Source organism: Pinus tabuliformis, chromosome 5_2 (assembly GCF_031772625.1).
Source record: "Pinus tabuliformis cultivar Carrire ecotype Pingquan chromosome 5_2, CPIR1, whole genome shotgun sequence".
Classification (NCBI taxonomy): domain Eukaryota; kingdom Viridiplantae; phylum Streptophyta; class Pinopsida; order Pinales; family Pinaceae; genus Pinus; species Pinus tabuliformis.
Window position 1 is genome coordinate 351412689 of NC_142306.1, and position 22043 is coordinate 351434731.

Sequence of the window (22043 nt, forward strand, 5' to 3'; positions counted from 1 at the left end):
ACACCCTAGCTAGTTTGGGAGAGGGATCACTCAGATTTCGACATTGTGCTTCAATGGAGAAGAAGATTTTGGGCAAAGAAGTAACTTCTCAGTGTTATCAGTTGGATTTATCTCCTAATATTGGACATTCTTTAATATTTTTGCAGATCAAGCTATCTATGGAGGATGAGGTACAAATATAAGGTATATTGAAGAGGTCATAGTCGTTTCCTTTGTTGTTTGAAGCCCTTGCTTGAAGAAGTTGAGTTTGTATCAGGTAGACGAGTTCCCTTGTCAATAAAAAGCTGAGTTTATAATTATCTCTTGCTAGTCGAGTTACTTCCTTTGTGGGCTGAAAATTCTTGTTGTAGATGGTCGTGAACACTATATTCATTTATGGGTTGATTGTTGATCATAAAGGGGCTGAGTTCATGGGATGTTAGAGGGCCGAGTCCCTCTCTATTGTTGCCTGAGCACTATATTCCATTCAAGGACGAGTTTACCTTACTAGTGGGATGTGAGTAATACCAAGAATGGGTTGACTTTGTACTCTAAAAAGATCGAGTTGATTTTCATTCTCTTAGGCCAAGTATTGCTATTCTTTGGGGTCAAGTTGTTGGCTTAGAAGACCATCCTAACAACTAATGCGTGGTGTTGATGTCTCTGTGTGAAGGGGTCAATTTTAAAACCATCCTGGAGCTGTACATTTCAATGACTATACTATTGGAAATATTTAGATTTGTGGTTGATATACTGACTCTTATTCCCCGAGATAAATTCTAGGTTCCATTTCTTACTGTGTATTGTAACCTCTGCTCATAAGTTAATGAAATGGCTAAGTATGTTTGAAATCTATTGTTGTGATGAATGTACATTTGTGACAAATGTATTTTTAAGTTTAATCTACAATATTCATAACTAGGTTGAGTTTCTCCTTGGCATGCCTTTGGTATTGTGTGTAATACATTGAACAAATTAAACAAAAGTGCACCTATAGCCTTGTTCTACAAACTATTTGACGAAACCCATCAAAGATAAACTCATTAAAACTCATAAATTTGTTGGTGAAATTTGAGAGGGTATCTTACACTTTGGAAGTGAAAACTTTCCAAAAGACCAACAAAATCAAGCAAAGCTTACAATACATTATCATCAAATAGATTACCAAGGGACCTTGGCATTGTCCACCTTCTTGTCTTCTTCTAGACTAGGTGCATTCAGATTTAAGTATGACCCGCTCTCATGACTTTCTATGCTTGCTATGGGGGATATATGGACATGCATATTGCTAATAATGCCCCAAATCTCTTCCATTTGTTGACGTAGACTGCATAGCTCATCGTTGCTACATTGTGAGTGCTCCTTTTGTTGTGCTAAAACTCCCAATGAGGTGATGGATGCGTTTGCCAATTGATCGTATTTAATGTACATGGTTTGAACATTTTCTTGTAACGCTTCCATACTAAACAAAATGTCCTCCATTGATGCCAATATGCGTGATGAAACCAACAATCTTTTCCAAACTAAAGCATTTCTTGCTTGAATGGATTAGACCACACTACCAGAGACCACAATGATTTGTATGAAACAAAAATTGCCATTATGCATAAAGTTTCTCTCACACTGTAGGACAACAAAACTTTAAATGAGAAGCCACCAAAACATAATACAAATATATCAATGTTGAATTGTAGGACTTTCTCTTGGCTCCTGAGCACAAGTACCCCCATGTACTCAGGACCTTCCTTAGTCTGTGCCAAATTTCCACATGTATTATCTATTCCAAATTTAGTCTCGTAGTTTATACCTTTTCCACAATTGCAGTAGACATTACTAATCTCACGAATCATAGCCATGTTACTTCATGAGAGGAGAATGAACTTTGGATGATGAGCACACCTCTAAGAGGCCTTTGCCAATAGCAAAAGAGGACTACCAACCCTAAAGCGAGGCATATATGAAAATGTTCCACCACCCCAATTACTAAGGTTCCATTCTAGTTCATTCCCTGTTTGGGCCAATTTTACTCGGAGATGGGAAATTTCACAGTTGAACATGCAATTTAAATCAAATTCAAAGGTAAGATAATCAAAATTGACCCGAAATATGACTATTCCCTCACACCTGGAGTAGAGGACGAACACAAGACATCACACTCCATAGAGATGCCCTTCTTGTAAATAGACATATACTATCATCCCCAGCTAAAGTAGTGCAAAACAAGATAAGTTTCCAACTTTGCTTATGCCCATAATAGAATGTCATAGTCTAAAGGAGGATTTCACCAAGGAAAGGTTGCTTAATAGTCTTCCCAACTCTTAATTTCACTTGCAAAGATAGTCCTGAGACATCTCTTCTAGATGTGTTAATCCACCCATGGCAAACCATTGCAAATACCTGCCACTCTCCAACATTAAACTCAATCTTCTCTGGGTTATATCCGAATTTATTCCTTCCTCTCTCATCATATAAGGGAACATAAATCTCCACAACAAACTGAACCATGTTCAGAGTGAATGCCTTCAATGTTTGAATAATTGCATGCCAAATACTCTTGGGGGGGGGGGGGGGGGGGGGGGGGGGGGCGCACGTATGAAGTGAGCCTCCTCCTCAACCTCACCTCTTTGATTATTAAACTCTTAAATTCCATCAACTATTAGGGAATTTGGTTATAGATTGGGTTCCCATTCACCATGAGGACACCCACCTCTAACTTAGTTCCTTCATTTTCCATGTTATCAACTTCAATCTTGTTGCTTATGAGAATATGCCACAGAGAAGGATTGAAAAACAACCTAGGGTTTTTCAATTATATTTCTTCACTTCCTCTCTTTTAGCAAGGTATTGTTTACCATGTGCTGAATGATTAATTGAAAGTTTCCTATGACTCGAAGGATATTGATATGAGCAAATTTGCCCAAAAGAATTCCTTGAAATAGTCCATATATCTTTGTGTGATTGTTGGTCATGTGTACTAGTCCTAAAAGTATATTATTTCCTTTTTCTTCGGTGTTTAATCATACCCCTCCCACTCCCACTCCCACTCCCACCACATCTTATTAAAAATATATATTTATAATCGTTGAAAACAAAATAGGGCTAGTCTTTAAGTGTGAATTTTTGGAGTTTCCGGTGGAGTTTTGACCGGAATGCAATGATGAAATTTGTGCTAAAATCTTCATTTGTGGTGTTTAAACTGATTTTTTGACTGCATATATAGATTCAACATCCTCAAAAATCTTAAGGACACTTCTATTATGAAAAATTCACCTCTCAAACTTGTGATTTCAATGAATCCCTATAAAATTCTAGACAAATTAAATCATAAAATAAACCGATTTTTTTTCTAAAAAATCCCACTTAAAAACTAAAATATATATATATATTTTAACACCATATAAAAGTGTTTATTGTATTTTATCCATTCATTTAATTTTATGAAATCACATTCCTTAACTAACATGACCGACAATTTCTTTATCATACCTTGATGGCCTCTTTTAAGTTATGCTCGTTAGGAGTAAACGACTACACCATTAACACGTAAAGTAAAAGCCCCCAGCCATCGCAGTGTGGGTAAGCAAAGTATAAACGTATGCGGAACCCGAGTTCAATCCTAACCCAACCCTGTGTTCAATACAAGGACCCCCATCAAGCTCCGTCACAGTTGGACACGCCTTTTGGCCCACGGAAGTTGACGCGAAAGAAATCGAACCTGGGACGTGGTGCTCCGAGCCACGCTAAGATTAACTGGATTGCATATTGCGAAAGAGAGATTGCTTTTCTGTTTTCTCAGGGGCAAGACAATCCTCCATTTTGCGAAGGGGAGAGGAGGGATGGGAGACGCAGATTCTTCAAACGATGCGCTCTTGAAGGGCTTTTTAGCTGAAGTCAGCGAAGTTGAACGGTCCAACGAGGTCAACAGGTCTGCAATTGAAAAAATTCCCGCATTTGAAGCCCTTTTCCTTGAATTAATAGACTCACATTCGATTTATTCTTTGTTTAGGTGGTTCGTTGATGCGTATTTCCGTTTATATTTTTTGCAGGATTCTTTCTTGCTTCAAGTTAAACCCCTTTGAGCATCTCAATTTGCCTTTTTCTTCATCGGTGGATGAAGTGAAGCGGCAGTATCGCAAGGTACGCTTATTATGTAGAGTAAAAATCTGCAATTTAACAGTAATTGTTGTTTGAAATTTTAAAGTTTAGCCAAGTGGATAAAATATGCAAGTCAGATTCAGTTTTCATTCTTTTGCAAGAATGTTTTGAGGAGCTTAAACAGGAACATGTGCATTAGTTTTATTCGGTGAAATTGTTCGTAAGAGTCTTCATGTACGGTCTTTTGTACAACATTGCCAGTTCTACGCTATATAAAATTTCATTGCACCAAAGAAATGCCCAGAGAATCTTAGTTGGCGGCTTCATACTTAAAAGTTAATATTATGTTGATCTCACCAGTAAATCATGACCATTAGGCTCTGTTTTTGGGACTTATCTAATTTGTGAGTTTAGCGCCATTGAATCAAGGGACACGTGGCTCATGGTTTGGGACTTATCTAATTTGTGAGTTTAGCAATGTAATTTCATGAATTGACTAAAACGCATCCAGTAGGTGCTTGTTAATATGTAAATTATTGCTTGAGAAAGGCACTGTAAAGAAGCCTGAAATTTTATGGGACTAAAGTCAACTTTAAAACAGAAGACTAAGCCTGCGCTGAAGGGATTTAGGGACATGCCCAACGGGCAACATATTCAATCTCTGCTACAGAAACAAAGCCTACAACGCGGTAGGGATGCTATCAGATGAATACTGACGACTCAACGACGAAAGGCCTAGGAAAATGTTTGCTTAATGTCGTTTGCATTGTTGATCTTTTTTCATTCTTTCCTGTTGGAAAGCGGATAAATTCTATGCCATTCAGGACACTCTTGTGACTGGTACCGAGACATAATTATCTTGTGCGCATAAGCTGCTGTTGTGCACTATTCCTTTCCTTCCAGGGAAAATGGTCACCAGGTGCTGCATGCTCTGATGAACACACCCTACCTTAGCAATCTTTAATCAGCTCTGCTACCAGCGTATTTTAAGGTTACATGATCTATTCTATGGATGCCTACTACCAGAGCAGTATCTGTGAATTTGCTAAGTACGTCGTAGTATTATTTCTCTTGCAGAAGATACAGGCTGCACCAGCACATGCCAATATATGTCAGACAGTGCCCTAGAATGTCAACTTGTGTTCGGTCACTTAGGTCAATAGTATTCCTCATGTTAAATCAATATGTTTGTATAGTTTCAGATTAACTCAACACGTGGAGAGATAGACAAATACAAATTAACCACAGAGATAACTCACTCACAAACATGTTTTTTTTTTTTTAACTATTTTAATTAAAAAACTGCATTATGTACAGCAGAGTTACAGCATAGTACAAGTCTGCCTCGAATCCTACAATTTCCAACTGGACCAATAGTCTTAACCAATGTTATCAAAACCATACCAGTCATTGAACCGGTAGACCCCCTGGACCGGGAACTGGTCAGAATTAGAGCGGAACCGGTAAAAAAACCAGACCCAAAAAACAGGTCAACCAAAAACACATAAAATATTCAAATTTTAAAGAAAAACACATATATTCACGTGCATCCATATGAATCCAAACCATTTAAACACAAATAAGCAAAAATTCTCATTTATAGAGCATGTAAGGGTGTACATAACTAAAATAACACCGAGTGCAATCCATCTTTGAACTGAAAATACATCATAAAAAGACCCTATATGGCCTTTAGCATAAAAAAAAAAATCATGCTACAACAAATACCTACATATCATCAAAATCATTGCTTATATTGGGATCTTCGTCATCAATATCACCCTCTAAGCATTAAAATAAGATAAAAAATGCTTAGCATGTCAATTCAAGATTTTGTTTGAGTGACATGTGTTGAGAAATCTAGGGCAAAGGGATGAGGCGATTTCTCATTCTTTGATCACTGTTTGTGATGCAATTTTACTTAGTCTTTATTAGCTTCTTCTTTCACTTGATTATAGTAATTTTTTCTATCATCAAACAACTACCAAATCGTAAATAATCATGAGACAAAGGACACAAAATATAGGCGATCAGCCAGGGCCAAACCTCTCCAACTTGAGAGGAAAACTCAAATGAATTCTTTTTCTTATAGAATCTCCAATTGATGAATTCCAAGACCTAGACCCTTGACCAAAACCCCTCCAAGACGAAGCCAATGCCTTTCCTTGAAATGCCTTTCTTCATGTTAAATTTAGGTATGTTCTATGCTTAGAGCAAATTACTTCAATTTTTCATATTAGTCCAATGACAATATTCAGATTAGCAATCACATCAGCATGATTGTAAAGTGCAGATAGAACATAAACATAAACAGTAGAAGACAAGCCAAGACAAGAGGACACAAGATGTGGCACCAGCCAGGGACAAACCCCAATGTGGGGAAACCCTTGATCAATTCTTCTTATATTCTTCAATAGTTCAACAGAGAGAAAGAGATAGAGTACAATGATTTGAAGCCAATACTTGACTTGCCAAATAGGAGATCAAAGATTTTTATGTAACGATGACACAATGAGGTTGCAGATCTGATACCAAGGACTGAAGATATGCAACAAATGATAGGCCTAGAACAACTCAACCAATTACCCAAAATACTGAAGCTTTCCTTCCATAAAATTCTCTTTCCTTTGCTGCTTCACTGATCATGTCAAGGCTGCCCATCTGGCATCTTATATATGCTGTAAGTAATGTAGCATATCTTGGCAAACCTGATCACTAGTTAGGGCACAAGCTCTGAGTGCCACAACACCCTAAACATACCCCACAATCCTCCTATTGATTGCGGCTAGCTTTCATACAATCCATCCAACCACACGCTACCTTATAAGGCTGCTATCTTTCTGAACGCAACACTTAGAGACCTTCAACTGCTGGCTATGGCCTGCGGCCTAGCCCAGCAGTGGACTGTAGCTTTAGTCCCTCCAAACAATGATGCAGACAACCCTTAAGCAATAGTCCTTAGCTCCTCCCTTTTGCGGATTCTTCTGCCTAGCATACCGAGTTCAAGAACAACTTGAACATACCCAAACAGTCCTGAAATGGCCACGCTGTCACCTACAACAATGTGGCATTATGACAGCGGCTTAGGTGACTGCAACTAGGTCTCTTTGAGCTGCGTATAAGAGTCTAATGGACTGCGGATTTAGGTCACCTTAGGACATCGTATAAGGGCCTCTTTGAACAATGAATAAGGGTCACCCTTAACTGTGGATTTAGGACACCTCTTGACCTGTGGTTAGGGCACATTGGAACAATGGATATGGCTCTTTAGAACTGCGGATGGGAGCCTCTTTAGGACAACAACTAGCTCCCTCCTTGATTGCGTATGGGAGCCTTCTCTTGACCGCGTCTATAGGGCTGCATTAGTCCTTCTTTTCTTTGCGGCTAGAGCATGGCTTGACCCTCCTTTCTCTGCGGCTAGATTACTTCTTTCTCTGCATCTAGATGTCTCCTCCTAGGACTGCGGCTAGGTGACCTTACTTGGACAACGTATAAGTCTCCTTCATGACCAAAGCTTGATCTTCATTAGGGCAGCGTATAAGACTCCTCCATGACTGTGATTAGGGCACTCCCTCTAGATCTCTCTTTCACCAAAACCCAAACAAATGAAGAGAGAGATCACAAGAGGCGTGTGTGCACAAAATGACTTGAAGACCTCTTCTATTTATAATAAAACGTTGAGGATAGGTTGGGGTAATTTGGTTGCTGGCCGACCTTGACGAATTGTCACATAACACAAATAAATTCATATCTCCATGAATACATGTCGGAATTGGTTGATCTTTAGATCAATCCTACACCTCTCGATGAGAGGGATCCAAGAAAAATATCAGCTGCCATAAATAAAATGACCCACATGGAGTTTGGCCCTAGTTGCCAATTTTAACACTACCTCTCAACTAGGGAGAACTCCATTTGCTAATCCATCTGCCAATCCGTACTATCTCTGCCATCAATGTAGTGCCCTGCACTGCTCTGCTGAACTATGAAGAAGAAGAAGTGATCGAGAATGTATCATACCATTCTCTACTGACTCGAAGTGAGTCCCATATAAAGAGAGTGTATCATACCATCGTTACTGATCCGAAATCAGTTCCAAATAAAGAGAGTCTCATACCACTCTTATTGATCTGAAATCAGTTCCAAATAAAGAGAGTGTCTCATACCACTCTTACTGACCCGAAGTCAGTTCCAATTGATCCCAGATCAATATCATCCTAACATAGGGAGTACGGTAGTACACGATGTGTCCATCGGTAGTACTATGGTCCCTATCCTCATTTCCCTGCTCATTGCTCCAAGAAGTACCCCCAAGTCCCCCGGAGCTCCCAAAGCTCAATATCCATATCATATAAGACCCTCAGGTGAGGGTCTCTCCATGACTCCTAGTTGTTTTCGGAAAGTCAAGAATTTGACCTTTCCCAGGGGCTTTGTTAGAATATCGACGACTTGCACATCAGTCCCAATGTGATGGAGCCTTATTGCTCCTCTCTATACCATATCCCGAATAAAGTGGTACTTGATGTCTATATGCTTGGAGCGATCATAGAACACGGGATTCCTCAACAATCGAATCCCACTTAGGTTGTCACAAAAGATCACAGTGGTATCCAACACGTGTTCAAACAACTCACTGAAGAGCTTCCTCAACCAGTCAGCTTCATAGGAGGCCATACTCGTAGCTATGTATCTGACCTCAGTGGTGCTAAAAGCAATTGACTTCTGTGTCCTGCTCATCCAGGATGTCGAAGCAGAACCCAAAGAGAAACAACACTCAAAAGTGATTTTGCGATCCACTACCCTACTTGTCCAATCAACGTCAGAATAATAATGCAGCCTCATATTTTCAGCAGTGTATCTCAGTGCATGAGTGATTGTGCCTCGAAGATATCTCAAAAGATTCTTGGCACCAATCCAATGTGAGTGATGAGGCTCAACCATATATGGGCTCAACATGCTGGCAACAACATATATTCGGATGGGATTTCACCAAGAACATCAATGCTACTATGAGTTGATGAAACTCAGGGGCATTTCCCAAATCAGGTCCAGCAGCACTACCGCATAACTTCTAAAGTTAGGCTACATCGGGGTAGACACAGGCTTGCAGTCCACCATTCCAAATTCGGAATCCAGCTCCCTCTTACTTTTGCAAATGAGAGGGTCTGTACCTGTCAGAATGTGGTCATCCTCATAAGGTACCAATATGAGAGGTCTATCATCCACAACCTTAAAGCAATGGTTTGGATTAGCTTCACTCTTCGTGAATCTCAGCTTCATCAGATAGCTATCAATCCTCTCATACCAAGCTCGAGATGCTTGCATTAAATCATAGAGAGCTTTCTTCAACCTGCATACATGAGATTCCCGATCATGAATCTCAAACCCCTCGGGTTGTTCCACATCTGTGGTCTTACTATTACATGAGGGGAATGGTCCCCTTGTAAGTTTTCCTTTGGTATATCTCGGACATGTACCTTCATGCTCTTCTTTGAATTCATGCATCCCTGTCACCATCTATCTTACATCGGGTAGGGCCTTACAATGAAGATGGGCATACCTCTGGTGCCATTGAAGAGATGTTTCACATGACATGGTCCCCATTGGACTTCCTGCAACTTGATACAAATTGCCAACTCTGAACCCAAGGGTAAAAGCATCTTTAAAATTCCTTTTCCAAGCACATACCTTTCCATCGATGAATGCCACCTTGTAACCTTTGACTTCCATTGCCGAAATGGACACCAGGTTCTTCTTGAGATCAGGTACATAAAGAACGAGTTACACTGATCCAATTGAAGAGTAACATTCACTACACCTTTTACGAGATAGGTGGCATCATTTCCAAGTATAATCTCCAAGTTTGTTTCCTTCTCTATCAGATTAGAGAGCGCTTCCTTGTATCCGGTGAAGTGCCTTGAGGCACCACTATCAATAAGCCAATTTCCCAACGAGTCTGGAGGAGAGGTAGTGGAGAGGGCCGATATAAGATAATACTCCTTTTGCTTATCAGAAACAACATTTGATTCTTCATACCTGGAGTTCCTTGCTTTCTTGGAGAGTCGGCCATTTCCTTGATGTCCTGCATTCCTTTTTCCTTTGCCATTGTACTTGTCATTCCTTTGATCATTGAAGATGCCCCATTGATCAGATGCCCCTGGAATGATTGAGATCATCATCATGTGATGTGTCCCTTCTATTTGGACACTCCCTTGCATAATGGCCAAACTTATTGCAAGCAAGGCATCTGCCCTTCCTTCCACCCTTAGATCCGGACTTTCCATTGAAGTGACCTTTAGGTAGGCCACCAGACGCTTGTCAATGGAATCTCTGATAATCTTCTTCGCTTTGACTTCACCCTTGGTGTACTTGTTCTTTGGAGCAGCCGGTGCATTTGATGGAGGCTCAGGGATTTTACCCTTCACATAATCCAACACTTCTTGCTCTTCCAATGTCAGATCAAGAGACATCTTCCATCTGTGATAGTCAGACTTTTCACGGAGCTTGTCTTCATCTGGGAAGTGGGCTGAAGAACCCATTGAGCCTTTTGTCCTTTCCAATTGTCTTCGGAGATTGCTCTTTCACTCTTGCTTGGGCTTTGTCTTCACCTCAGCTCCGACACCATGTTGAATTTAGATATGTTCTATGCTTAGAGCAAATTACCTCAATTTTTCATATTAGTCCAATGACAATATTCAGATTAGCAATCACATCAGCATGATAGTAAAGTGAAAATAGAACATAAACATAAATAGTAGAAGACAAGCCAAGACAAGAGGACACAAGATGTGGCACCAGCCAGGGACAAACCCCAATGTGGGGAAACCCTTGATCAATTCTTCTTATATTATTCAATAGTTCAGTAGAGAGAAAGAGATAGAGTACAATGATTTGAAGCCAATACTTGACTTACCAAATAGGAGATCAAAGATCTCCGTAATGATGACACAATGAGGTTGCAGATCTAATACTAAAGACTGAAGATATGCAGCAGATGATAGGCCTAGAACAGCTCAACCAATTACCCAAAATACTGAAGCTTTCCTTCCATAAAATTCTCCTTCCTTTGCTGCTTCACTGATCATGTCAAGGCTGCCCATCTGGCATCTTATATATGCTGTAAGGACTGAAGCATATCTAGGCAAACCTGATCACTGGTTAGGGCACAAGCTCTGAGTGCCACAACACCCTAAACATACCCCACAACCTCCTATTGATTGCGGCTAGCTTTCATACAATCCATCCAACCACACGATGCCTTATAAGGCTGCTATCTTTTTGAACGCAACACTTAGAGACCTTCAATTGCTGGCTATGGCCTACGGCCTAGCCCAGCAGTGGACTATAGCTTTAGTCCTTCCAAACAATGATGTAGACAACCCTTAAGCACCAATCCCTAGCTCCTCCCTTTTGCGGATTCTTCTGCCCAACATACTGAGTTCAAGAACAACTTGAACATACCCAAACAATCCTGAAATGGCCACGCTGTCACCTACAACAATGTGGCATTATGACAACGGCTTAGGTGATTGCAACTAGGTCTCTTTGAGCTGTGTATAAGAGTCTAATAGACTGCGGATTTAGGTCACCTTAGGACAATGTATAAGGGCCTCTTTGAACAACGAATAAGGGTCACCCTTAACTGCGGATTTAGGGCACATTGGAACAACGGATAGGGCTCTTTAGAACTGCAGATGGGAGCCTCTTTAGGACAACAACTAGCTCCCTCCTTGACTGCGTATGGGAGCCTCCTTCTTGACTACGTCTATAGGGCAGCATTAGTCCTCCTTTTCTCTGCGGCTAGGGCATGGCTTGACCCTCCTTTCTCTGCGGCTAGATTACTTCTTTCTCTGTGTCTAGATGTCTCCTCCTAGAGCTGCGACTAGGTGACCTTACTTGGACAACGTATAAGTATCCTTCGTGACCAAAGCTTGATCTTCATTAGGGCAACGTATAAGACTCCTCCATGACTGTGATTAGGGCACTCCCTCTAGATCTCTCTTTCACCAAAACCCAAACAAATGAAGAGAGAGATCACAAGAGGTGTGTGTGCACAAAATGACTTGAAGACCTCTTTTATTTATAATAAAATGTTCAGGATAGGTTGGGGTAATTTGGTCGCTGGCCGACCTTGATGAATTGTCACATAACATAAATTCTTATCTCCATGAATACATGTCGGAATCGGATGATATTTAGATCAATCATACACCTCGATGAGAGGGATCCAAGAAAAATATCAGCTGCCATAAATAAGATGACGCACATGGAGTTTGGCCCTAGAAGATACAGGCTGCACCAACACACGCCAATATATGTCAGATAGTGCCCTAGAATGTCAACATGTATTTTGTCACTTAGGTCAATAGTATTCCTCATGTTAAATCAATATGTTTATATAGTTTCAAATTAACTCAACACATGCAGAGATAGACAAGTACAAATTGACCACAGAAATGACTCACTCACAAACATGTTGTTTCTTTTTTAACTATTTTAATTAAAAAACTGCATTATGTACAACAGAGTTACAACATAGTACAAGTCTGCCTCGAATCCTACAATTTCCAATTGGACCAATAGTCTTAACCAATGTTATCAAAACCGGACTAGTCATTGAACCTGTTATCACTGTAAAACTTCCTTAAAAAAATTTGGACAACTTACATGGTTTCTCAATTCTTGTATCAGTCATGGTCAAGTCATGGTGTTAAAGGGTCTCTAGGTCATTTCATGCTTTAAGGGTTAGGTCATAAGGTTAGAAGTCTTTTAAGATCATATCTCTTTTCCAAATAATGTTTGACAGCCTCATTCCATGTTTTAGAAGTCTTACTAGGTGTTTATAAGTCATATCTCACATCATTTTGGAGAAATTTTGAAAGTAGCTACGAAATCACTGAACTAGGAGTTTTCGTAGCGCGCTACGAAACCCCTGTAGCAGCCTGTTTCAGCAGAAAAAACTCTGCTTTCTGCGTTTACTAGTAAATTTCCAGAAGGGGTTCTGAGCAGCTGAAAACTTAATTTTGAAAACTGAAAGAGGCTTTTATTCCTAACATACCAAACTACAAAAACCTCTTTCATTTTCTTCAAATCCATTCTGAGGTGGGAGGAATTTATGATCAAACTTGCGCTACGAAACTGCTGTAGGTGCAAGTTTTCCACAGGCATATTTCTCTGTTTTACACCTGTTTTTTCAAAATCAGTTTCTGGTCACATGAAAGGGTATTTTGGAATTCTGAAGGAGGTTTATCTTCATCAACTCTCCTACTACAATAACCTATCTCAATTTCTTCATAAGTGTTTTCAGTTGGGAGATACTAAGCTTTCATTGAGACCCTACTTTCAGAAAACGGATTTTTCCTGTTTGCCACGTGTTTTTCAAGGACAGTTTCTAGACAGCTGGAGAAATGTTTTAAAAAACCAGGAGAGGTTTTTGTTCTGGACAACATGGGCTACAAAAACCTCCTTCAGTTTTGTAAAATGTGTCATGGATGAAGAGATAAAGGCTCTGTCCCACGTGCCAATTTTCAAGGATCTAAACCTAAAAACAGGGAAACATGTTCCCTAATTTCTAGGGTTTGTCATTAGCAGTTGGGTGACCACGTGGGAGGCTTCATCAAATTCGACTTCTTGAGGTTGCAAGTTGTCAAATAATGCTTTAAATGCTTAGGTAAGGTTGTTGAATCATGATAAGGAGTTACACTCCTAGTTGTATTAGGTCTCTAGGACTGCTAGTTAGGTGTCATTTGCATTTAATAATTAGTTTTATGTATCAATAGGTGTCATAGTAGGATGAATTCGAATTTCCCTCATGCTGGAGGAGGAATCTCAGTTATGTAAAGAGCTCTATATATAGAAGAAGATCTAATGTAATCAGGGTTGGAAATTTTATGAAAAGCTTGTATTTGGCCTATGTAAAGACTCATTTTCAGTAATACATGCTTGACTTTACTTCTCAGGATTCATGAAGGATTTGTTATGTTCAGAATATGTGATGTTGTCCTTTTCTTAATTCTTACAGTGGTATGGATGTATAATCACTCAGAATTCACTGAATGTGCTCTGACTTCCTGTATACATTTATAAACTGTGTGGTCCCATATGAGTTTATGTTCTGAATGTTTAAATGCTGAATGCCCTGACTTCCATGTAAGGTTGAGTTCATTGTTATTTTGAGGTGTTGTTGACTCCATAAGCCCAATGGATAGTTGTTTAATGTGTTTCCACCATTCATATTTTTCACAGTTGTTCTATAAGAGTTAGCCATCTAATCTTTATCAAAATCATTAACCTTTGAGAGAGCCCTCTCAGGTTGAGGAGGCTAAGCCTCAGCCAAAAGTTGGTTTGAAAGAGTTACTTGAAGTCTTCCTGGTCTGCAGCCTTCCAGGGCCTGATTTTGAGATAACAGAACCGGTAGACCCCATGGACCGGGAACTAGTCAGAACTAGAGCGGAATCGGTAAAAAACAAGAACAAAAAACAGGTCAACCAAAAACACGTAAAATATTCAAATTTTAAAGAAAAACACATATATTCACGTGCATCCATATGAATCCAAACCATTTAAACACATATAAGCAAAAATTCTCATAAAAAGATCCTATATGGCCTTTAGCATCCAAAAAAATCATGCTACAACAAATACCTACATATCATCAAAATCATTGCTTATATTGGGATCTTCGTCATCAATATCACCCTCTAAGCATTAAAATAAGATAAAAAATGCTTAGCATGTCAATTCAAGATTTTGTTTGAGTGATTTGTGTTGAGAAATCTAGGGCAGAGGGATGAGGCGATTTCTCATTCTTTGATCACTGTTAACAAGAAAAAGATGCAATTTTACTTGGTCTTTATTAGCTTCTTCTTTCACTTGATTATAGTAATGTTTTCTATCATTAAACAACTACCAAATCATAAATAATAATGAGACAAAGGACACAAAATATAGGCGATTAGCCAGGGCCAAACCTCTCCAACTTGAGAGGAAAACCCAAATGAATTCTTTTTCTTATATAATCTCCAAGTGACGAATTCCAAGACCTAGACCCTTGACCAAAACCCCTCCAAGACCAAGTCAATGCCTTTCCTTGAAATGCCTTTCTTCCACTATGCCAACCTTAGTCAAACTAACCTTCCAGTAGCAACAACTTTTCGGACCTGCAAATTCTTGATTGAAATTCAACCTAATTGTAGAAACCTTAGGCTGCACACGTGAGCGAGAGCATGGAGGAAAAGTCCTCCTTTCTTCTTCGCTTGGTGTGATATTTCTTCTTCAATAACTCGGCCTTCAAAATGATCTTTTTGCCACCCAAGATCGGACCTCTATAGTGACTGTAATATTCGGTCTTTCTGCAACAGAGAGAGCCCTAATTTTCCTTTGCACGTGTGAAGTATTCAACCCAAAAACAGATCCAATCTTCTACATCTTCTTTCTCTTTCTTCCTTGCTATCTAAGAGTCTTCTCACTTTTTCCTCCTCCTCACTTTTTTCTTCACTTGAATGCTTGATGGATGATCTTTTGAGGGAGGCCGAGTACTCCTATATATAGATTTTTGTCCTGTTAAAATTTGACAGCTCAGGGATGAATTTCTCTTAGAAGAAATCATATTTTTCAGTTCTGTTTGAACTTTGAACCACTTATAATAAAAGTTTATTTCTAACAATTCTAATATGACTTTCCAAAAATAGTAAGTCATCTCAATTTGGAAGTGGCTTTCCAAAAATAGAAAGTCATGTCTAAATGATCAAGGGCGATCTCGACATATGGAATCCATTTTAAAAATAAATAAATCATGATAATACAAATCAAGAATTAATATTTTTATTCTTACTAGTATTATTATTATTATGATACTATTATTTATAAAATAGTCTAAAGTCATTCACCTTTAATGGATTAATAAAAACAAATTCTCTTAGGAAATAAGTAAATTAAATTGAGAATTTTTTACTTGACAAATTGAACCTCTCTCTTGGAATAGAATAGTAACTCCACACTTAAGAGAATGCAACTCTCCCTCACTAATTTGATGTATGGCAAAAATGTAACTCCTCATTAAATGCACTTGTAACTCCCTCATTCAATCTGATTTGTAACTCTCACCAAATATTCTGTCATGTTTAAGTGTAACTCTCTCTCTCCTTAATTCGAATTGTAACTCCTCAAGACATGTGTACCTCTCTCTCTATTCTTGGGATGAGTTACACTTCTCCTCAAGTAACTCTTCCCTCATGGAATTTGATTCTCCTATTATTGGCTCAAGACCTGAATTCATTTTGTAAATCCTCTCATTTTTCATCTATTTAAGCAAGAGCAAGTGAGAGTTGATGAATCATGTTCATTGTGAATAAGGAAAACTAGTGTTGAGTGTGTGCAAGAGAAGTGTGAGAGCAAGTGAAGAGTAAGAGCAAGGGAAGAACTGGAGCAAGTGTGAAGGACAAGATATGATCAAAAGAAAGAGGAGATCTTCAAGTAAAGAGTAAGAGTACTTTAGTTGCAAGTTGATTTGACATTGATGACTTTATTAATTCTCATTTTCTTTCTCTCTCTATACTCTACTGAACAATTGGAGAAATCTAACAGAAGAAGAACCATTTGGGTTTTTCCCTTGTGGGTTTTCCCTTGGTCATTGGACCTAACTCTCAATGTCTCATATTTGTGCTTGACTGTCTTCATATGATCTTTAAGTTTATGTTCTATGTACAATTGCTGATCTGAAAAGTTGTGAAGAAGAAATCTGCATTCTTTGTAACAACCTAGAACATTCAATTTTTTGCAAAGTACATTCAGTTTTTTGCAATGTATATATTCAACTTTCTGCAAAGTAATTCAACTTTCTGCAAAGTACATTCAGTTTTCTGCAAAGTACATCAACTTTCTGCCAAGTACATTCAGTGTTCTGCAAACTACATTCAATTTTATGCAAGTACATTCACTTTTCTGCGTAGAATTTTCAAGTTTCTGCAATTTTTTTAATTTTTTTTTGCATAGAACTTTCAAATTTTAACATGGTATCAGAGCCTTGGTGAAGACAAGTCCAAGTAGACCAGAGATCACCTGAAGATACACCACTTGCTGCCAATTTTTTTGATCAAGATGACTTCGTCCTACTTCAAGCTAGAGGAGAACCTGAATGATGCTTCAAACTTTGGTCCATGGAAAGTAAGGCTAGATATCACTCTTGAAGAACATGAATTTTTGGAGTATGTTGAAGGCACAATAGCTGATCCACCAGAGAATTCAAGTGCTGTTGTCAAATCCAAACATAAAAAAAGTGACATGAAAGCTAGGAAAATTATCCTTGATTCTCTTACTGATAATCTCATTACTTATGTTTCTGGTTTGAAGAAAGCTAAAGAAATGTATGAGAAATTAATTGGCATGTTTGGTAACTTGAACCAAATTATTGCCTTGAAGAATCAGCTGAAGGACATCAAGATGAATAGAGGAGAGATGGTTCAAACATACTTCCTGAGAATATATAAAATCATGAATCAACTGTCAACAAACGGTGAAGTTGTACCCGACAAAGAAATGGTCTTGATTGCGCTTGGAGGCCTTTCTCTTGTTTGGGAGACTTTTATCACCACCATAAACAACATCAACACTATTCCCATATTTGATGAGGTCCTAGGAAAGTGTATCCAAGAGGAGGTCATAATGATTTCCAAAGGAAGAATTTCACATCATGAAGGAGAACTCACTGTTTTTACATCCTATGACAAGAGAAAGAAAGGTAATAAAAAGAACTCTGCTTTTAAATAAAATAAAGAGAATTTAAACATGTCAAAAGTTAGATGCTCTAACTGTCAAAAGCATGGTCACTTTGCTTGTGACTGTAAAGAAAGAAGAAGAGCACTTAGATTCAAAAACAAATATGATTATAGAAAAGACTCTTCTGAAAATCAAAATAAAGGGCATCCTAAGAAAACAAGAAATCCAAGATATAGAAATAATGTAGTAGAAATTCAATCAGAGTAATTTATTGTTTTTGCTCTTTCCAGTTCTTCTTTTGCAGATTCATTTGATAGCTGGTTAGTTGATAGTGGTGCTTCCAAACATTTTACTGGGTACAAAGAAACACTCTCTAATCTAGTTGAGAGGGAGAATACTTAAATGTTATCCTTGGAGATAATTATACTCACCAAGTTAAAGGATATGGTTTAGTTTCATTTCAGTTAGATGATGAAAATCTATTTTTCTACAAGAAGTTTTGTATGTACTTGGTTTGAAAAAGAATCTTGTATCCATATCTACTCTAGAAGATAATTGATTGAAAATTGCTTTTATTAATAGAAAGGTTCTATTTTGGCCTTTGAACTTAAGTATGAGAGAAGCCTTCACTCTTGGATCAAGATGTGAAGGGTTTTACAAAGTCAATGGTAAACCTATTCATGCACTGGTCCATGATATCGATATTTAATGTGAGCTATGGCACAAAAGATTTGCTCACCTAATCTACAAAGCCTTACCTCATGTAAGGAAGATGGTTTTTAGAATGCCTTGGATCAGAATGGATCATGAAGGAGTTTGCCCAGGATGTGCAAGTGGAAAGCATATAAAGGGACCATTCCCTTCGAGCAGAACAAAAACTAGTCAAGTACTTCAACTTATACATTTTGATCTATGTGGACCTATGTTACTTCTCTCGATGGCTACATGTATTTCATGACTTTTGTTGATGATTTTTTTCGCAAGACACGGATATTCTTTTTGAAAAAGAAAGGGGAAGCATTTGACATGTTCAGAGATTTCAAGACTCTAATTGAAAATCAAACTGGACACCGGAATAAAGAAAGAAACCACTGTGCCATACAATCCACAACAAAATGGTGTGGCTGAGAGGAAGAATAGAACCATTATGGAAGCGGTCAGAGCCATGCTGCATGATCAAAAGCTACCAAAGTTTTTGTGGGGAGAAGCTGCAAATACCGCTATTTATGTGCAAAACAGAACTCCTCATCAGGCCTTAAACAATAAGACTCCTGAAGAAGTCTTCACTGGTAAAAGGCCTGAGGTGAGTCATTTGAGAATCTTTGGCTGTCCTATATACTTCCATGTGCCAAAAGAGAAAAGGAACAAACTAGAAGCTTCAGGTAAGAAAGGTACATTTGTTGGTTATTGTGATAATTCAAAAGCTTATAGAATTTATGTACCTGGTCAAAGAACTATAGAGTTTAACAGAGACATAACATTTGATGAAGATGCAACTCTTAGAAAAGCAAGAGACTCTCCTCCTCCTGCCATTGCTGAAAGACAAGCTGTTAATGAAAAAGAGGTTGCATCTGAGTTTGAATTGGAACCTGAGAATGAGCTTGTTGATAATCCAATGGGTTCCATGGATCCTCTAGATCCTCCACCACATGATCCTCCTACCAAAAGAGACCACTATGGCTACAAGATACCTTGCAAGATGTTGAACAACATGCTGCCCCAAGAGGAATGTTCAGAGAAAGTAAGAAGCCAAGTCGGTTTCAAGGGTATGTTGCTGCCATGAGCAACATCATTCAGGTAGAACCATGCACCTTTGAAGAAGCTGCAAAAGAACAAGTCTGGAAAGATGCCATGATTGAAGAATACGAGTCCATCATCCAGAATGATGTCTAGGAAGTGGTTCCTAGACCTCAAGGTAAATTTGTTGTCACTTCCAAATGGTTGTTTAAGATTAAACATGGTGCAGATGGTAGTATTGAAAAATATAAGGCTAGATTTGTAGCTAGAGGTTTCTCTCAGAAAGAGGGAATAAATTATGATGAGATTTTTGCACCTGTAGCTCAATATACTACTATTCGATCTGTTGTTGCCTTAGCTGCTAGCCAGGGATGGACTCTTCACCAAATGGATGTGAAAACTGCTTTCTTGCATGGCTTCCTCAACGAATAGGTATTTGTATGCAGACTGAAGAAAGCCTTATGCAAACTGAAGAAAGCCTTATATGGGCTGAAGCAAGCTCCAAGAGCTTGGTATGATCGCATTGATAGCTACTTGATAAAGCTTGGTTTCACAAGAAGCAGTGCAGGCCCAAACCTCTACTTCAACACAGTCCAAAGTATACCTTTGGTATTGTATGTTGATGATTTATTCTTGACAGGAGGAGAACCTCTTATCCTCTAGTGTAAGAGGGAGTTAGCTTTTGAATTTGAAATGAAAGACCTTGGTTTGATGCATTACTTTCTGGGTCTAGAGGTCTGGCAAAGACTTGGTAAAATTTATCTTTCTCAAGGAAAATATGTTGTTAAGCTTCTTGAAAGATTTGTTATGGTAGAATGTAAGTCCATGCATATTCTTATGGAAATGAACTTTAAGAAATTATGTGGCAAAGCTGCAGGACATAGTCTAGCAAATCTCACAGAGTATAGACCACTCATTGGTGCTTTGATGTTTTTGGTAAACACTAGGCTTGATATATGCTTCATTGTAAACACTCTAAGTCAACATATGATTGATCCCTTTCATGCTCACTGGATTGCTGCAAAACATGTACTCAGATACTTGCATGGAACTATAAATCTAGGATTGAAATATACTGCTAAAAATGTAAGACTTCATGGATATACTGATTCTGGTTGGGCAGGTAACTTTGCTGATAGAAAGACCATTTCTGGGTGTTGCTTTAGCTTCAAATCTGCCATGATCTCTTGGATGAGTAGAAAGCAGAAGTCTGTTGCACTGAGTACAACTGAAGCTGAGTACATTGCTGCTAGCATGGCTAGCTGTGAGGCAGTTTGGCTGAGAAAGCTTTTTGGGGAACTATTTGAGCAAGTTCTAGACACAACAGTTATATATTGTGACAATAAGAGCGGGATTTGTCTTGCAGAAAATCCTATGTTTCATGATATGTCCAAGCATATTGAGATCAAATATCACTATATCTGGGATATGGTGCAGAGAGGAGCAATGAGGCTCCATCACATCTCCACTGATGATCATATAGCTAACATTCTTACCAAGTCTTTACCGAAATGAAAGTTCTTGGTTTTTAGAGAGCAACTTGGACTTATGGACGTGACCCTTCCGGGATGCAGTCACATCTGATTGAGAACACTATGCTGCCTTTCCCCCCTGTCAGAGCTCACAGGATTAAGGAATGATGCCGGAAAGCTCCTGAGGATGAGGGATCTCTTGTGTAGTGTGTGCCACAAGAGTAGGCCTCAATATGCATCCGACCCACAACCTGGGACGTGGGAAGAGCCACCTATCTGGCCAATAGGTGTAGTGAGACTTGTCTGTGTGACTTGTCTAGGATGTAGGTGTTCCACCACTTGACACTTGGTTGTGTTTGATTCTTGTCTGTGTGACTTGTTTGAGTCTTGTCTATGTGATGCCTGTGTTCTATCACCTAATTTTTTGAGATGAAAATTGGTTGAGTGTAATCCTTGTCTATGTGACATGTGATGATCCTTTCCTTTCCAAATTTGTGTCAAGTGGATGATTCTTCTTTAGATTGCGACTTCATTGTTACAGATGTTACAGAGTAGAGTTGAACTGAGATGAATGAAAGAGATTAGAGGAAGCAAAGATCTTTGATGCAAAAAGAAATTCCTCCCTAGCTGAGAGGGAGTGTTAAAATTTGATAGCTTAGGGATGAATTTCTCCTAGAAGAAATCATATCTTTCAGTTTTGTTTGAACCACCTATAATAAAATTTCATTTCTAACAATTCTAATATGACTTTCCAAAAATAGTAAGTCACATCTCAATTTGGAAGTGACTTTCCAAAAATAGAAAGTCATGTCTAAATGATCAAGGATGATCTCGACATATGGAATCCATTTTAAAATCAAATCAATCATGATTATACAAGTCAAGAATTAATATTTTTATCCTTACTAGTATTATTATTATTATGATACTATTATTTATAAAATAGTCTAAAGTCATTCACATTTAATGGATTAATAAAAATGAATTCCTTATGAAATAAGTAAATTAAATTGAGAATCTCTTACTTGACAAATTGAACTCTTT

At 38.5% G+C, this 22043-nt stretch overlaps 1 protein-coding gene across 1 annotated transcript in view; it reads left to right on the forward strand.

Moving 5' to 3' along the window:
• Positions 1–3537: 3537 nt before the first annotated feature.
• Positions 3538–22043, forward strand: part of LOC149158927 (Chaperone DnaJ-domain superfamily protein) — a 228331-nt gene continuing 209825 nt past the window's right edge. Inside the window, exons 1-2 of the mRNA XM_089436371.1 lie at positions 3538–3904; positions 4026–4116. Of these exons, the coding sequence (XP_089292497.1) occupies positions 3816–3904; positions 4026–4116 (180 nt within the window). The 5' untranslated portion in view covers positions 3538–3815. The remainder of the gene's footprint in view (positions 3905–4025; positions 4117–22043) is intronic.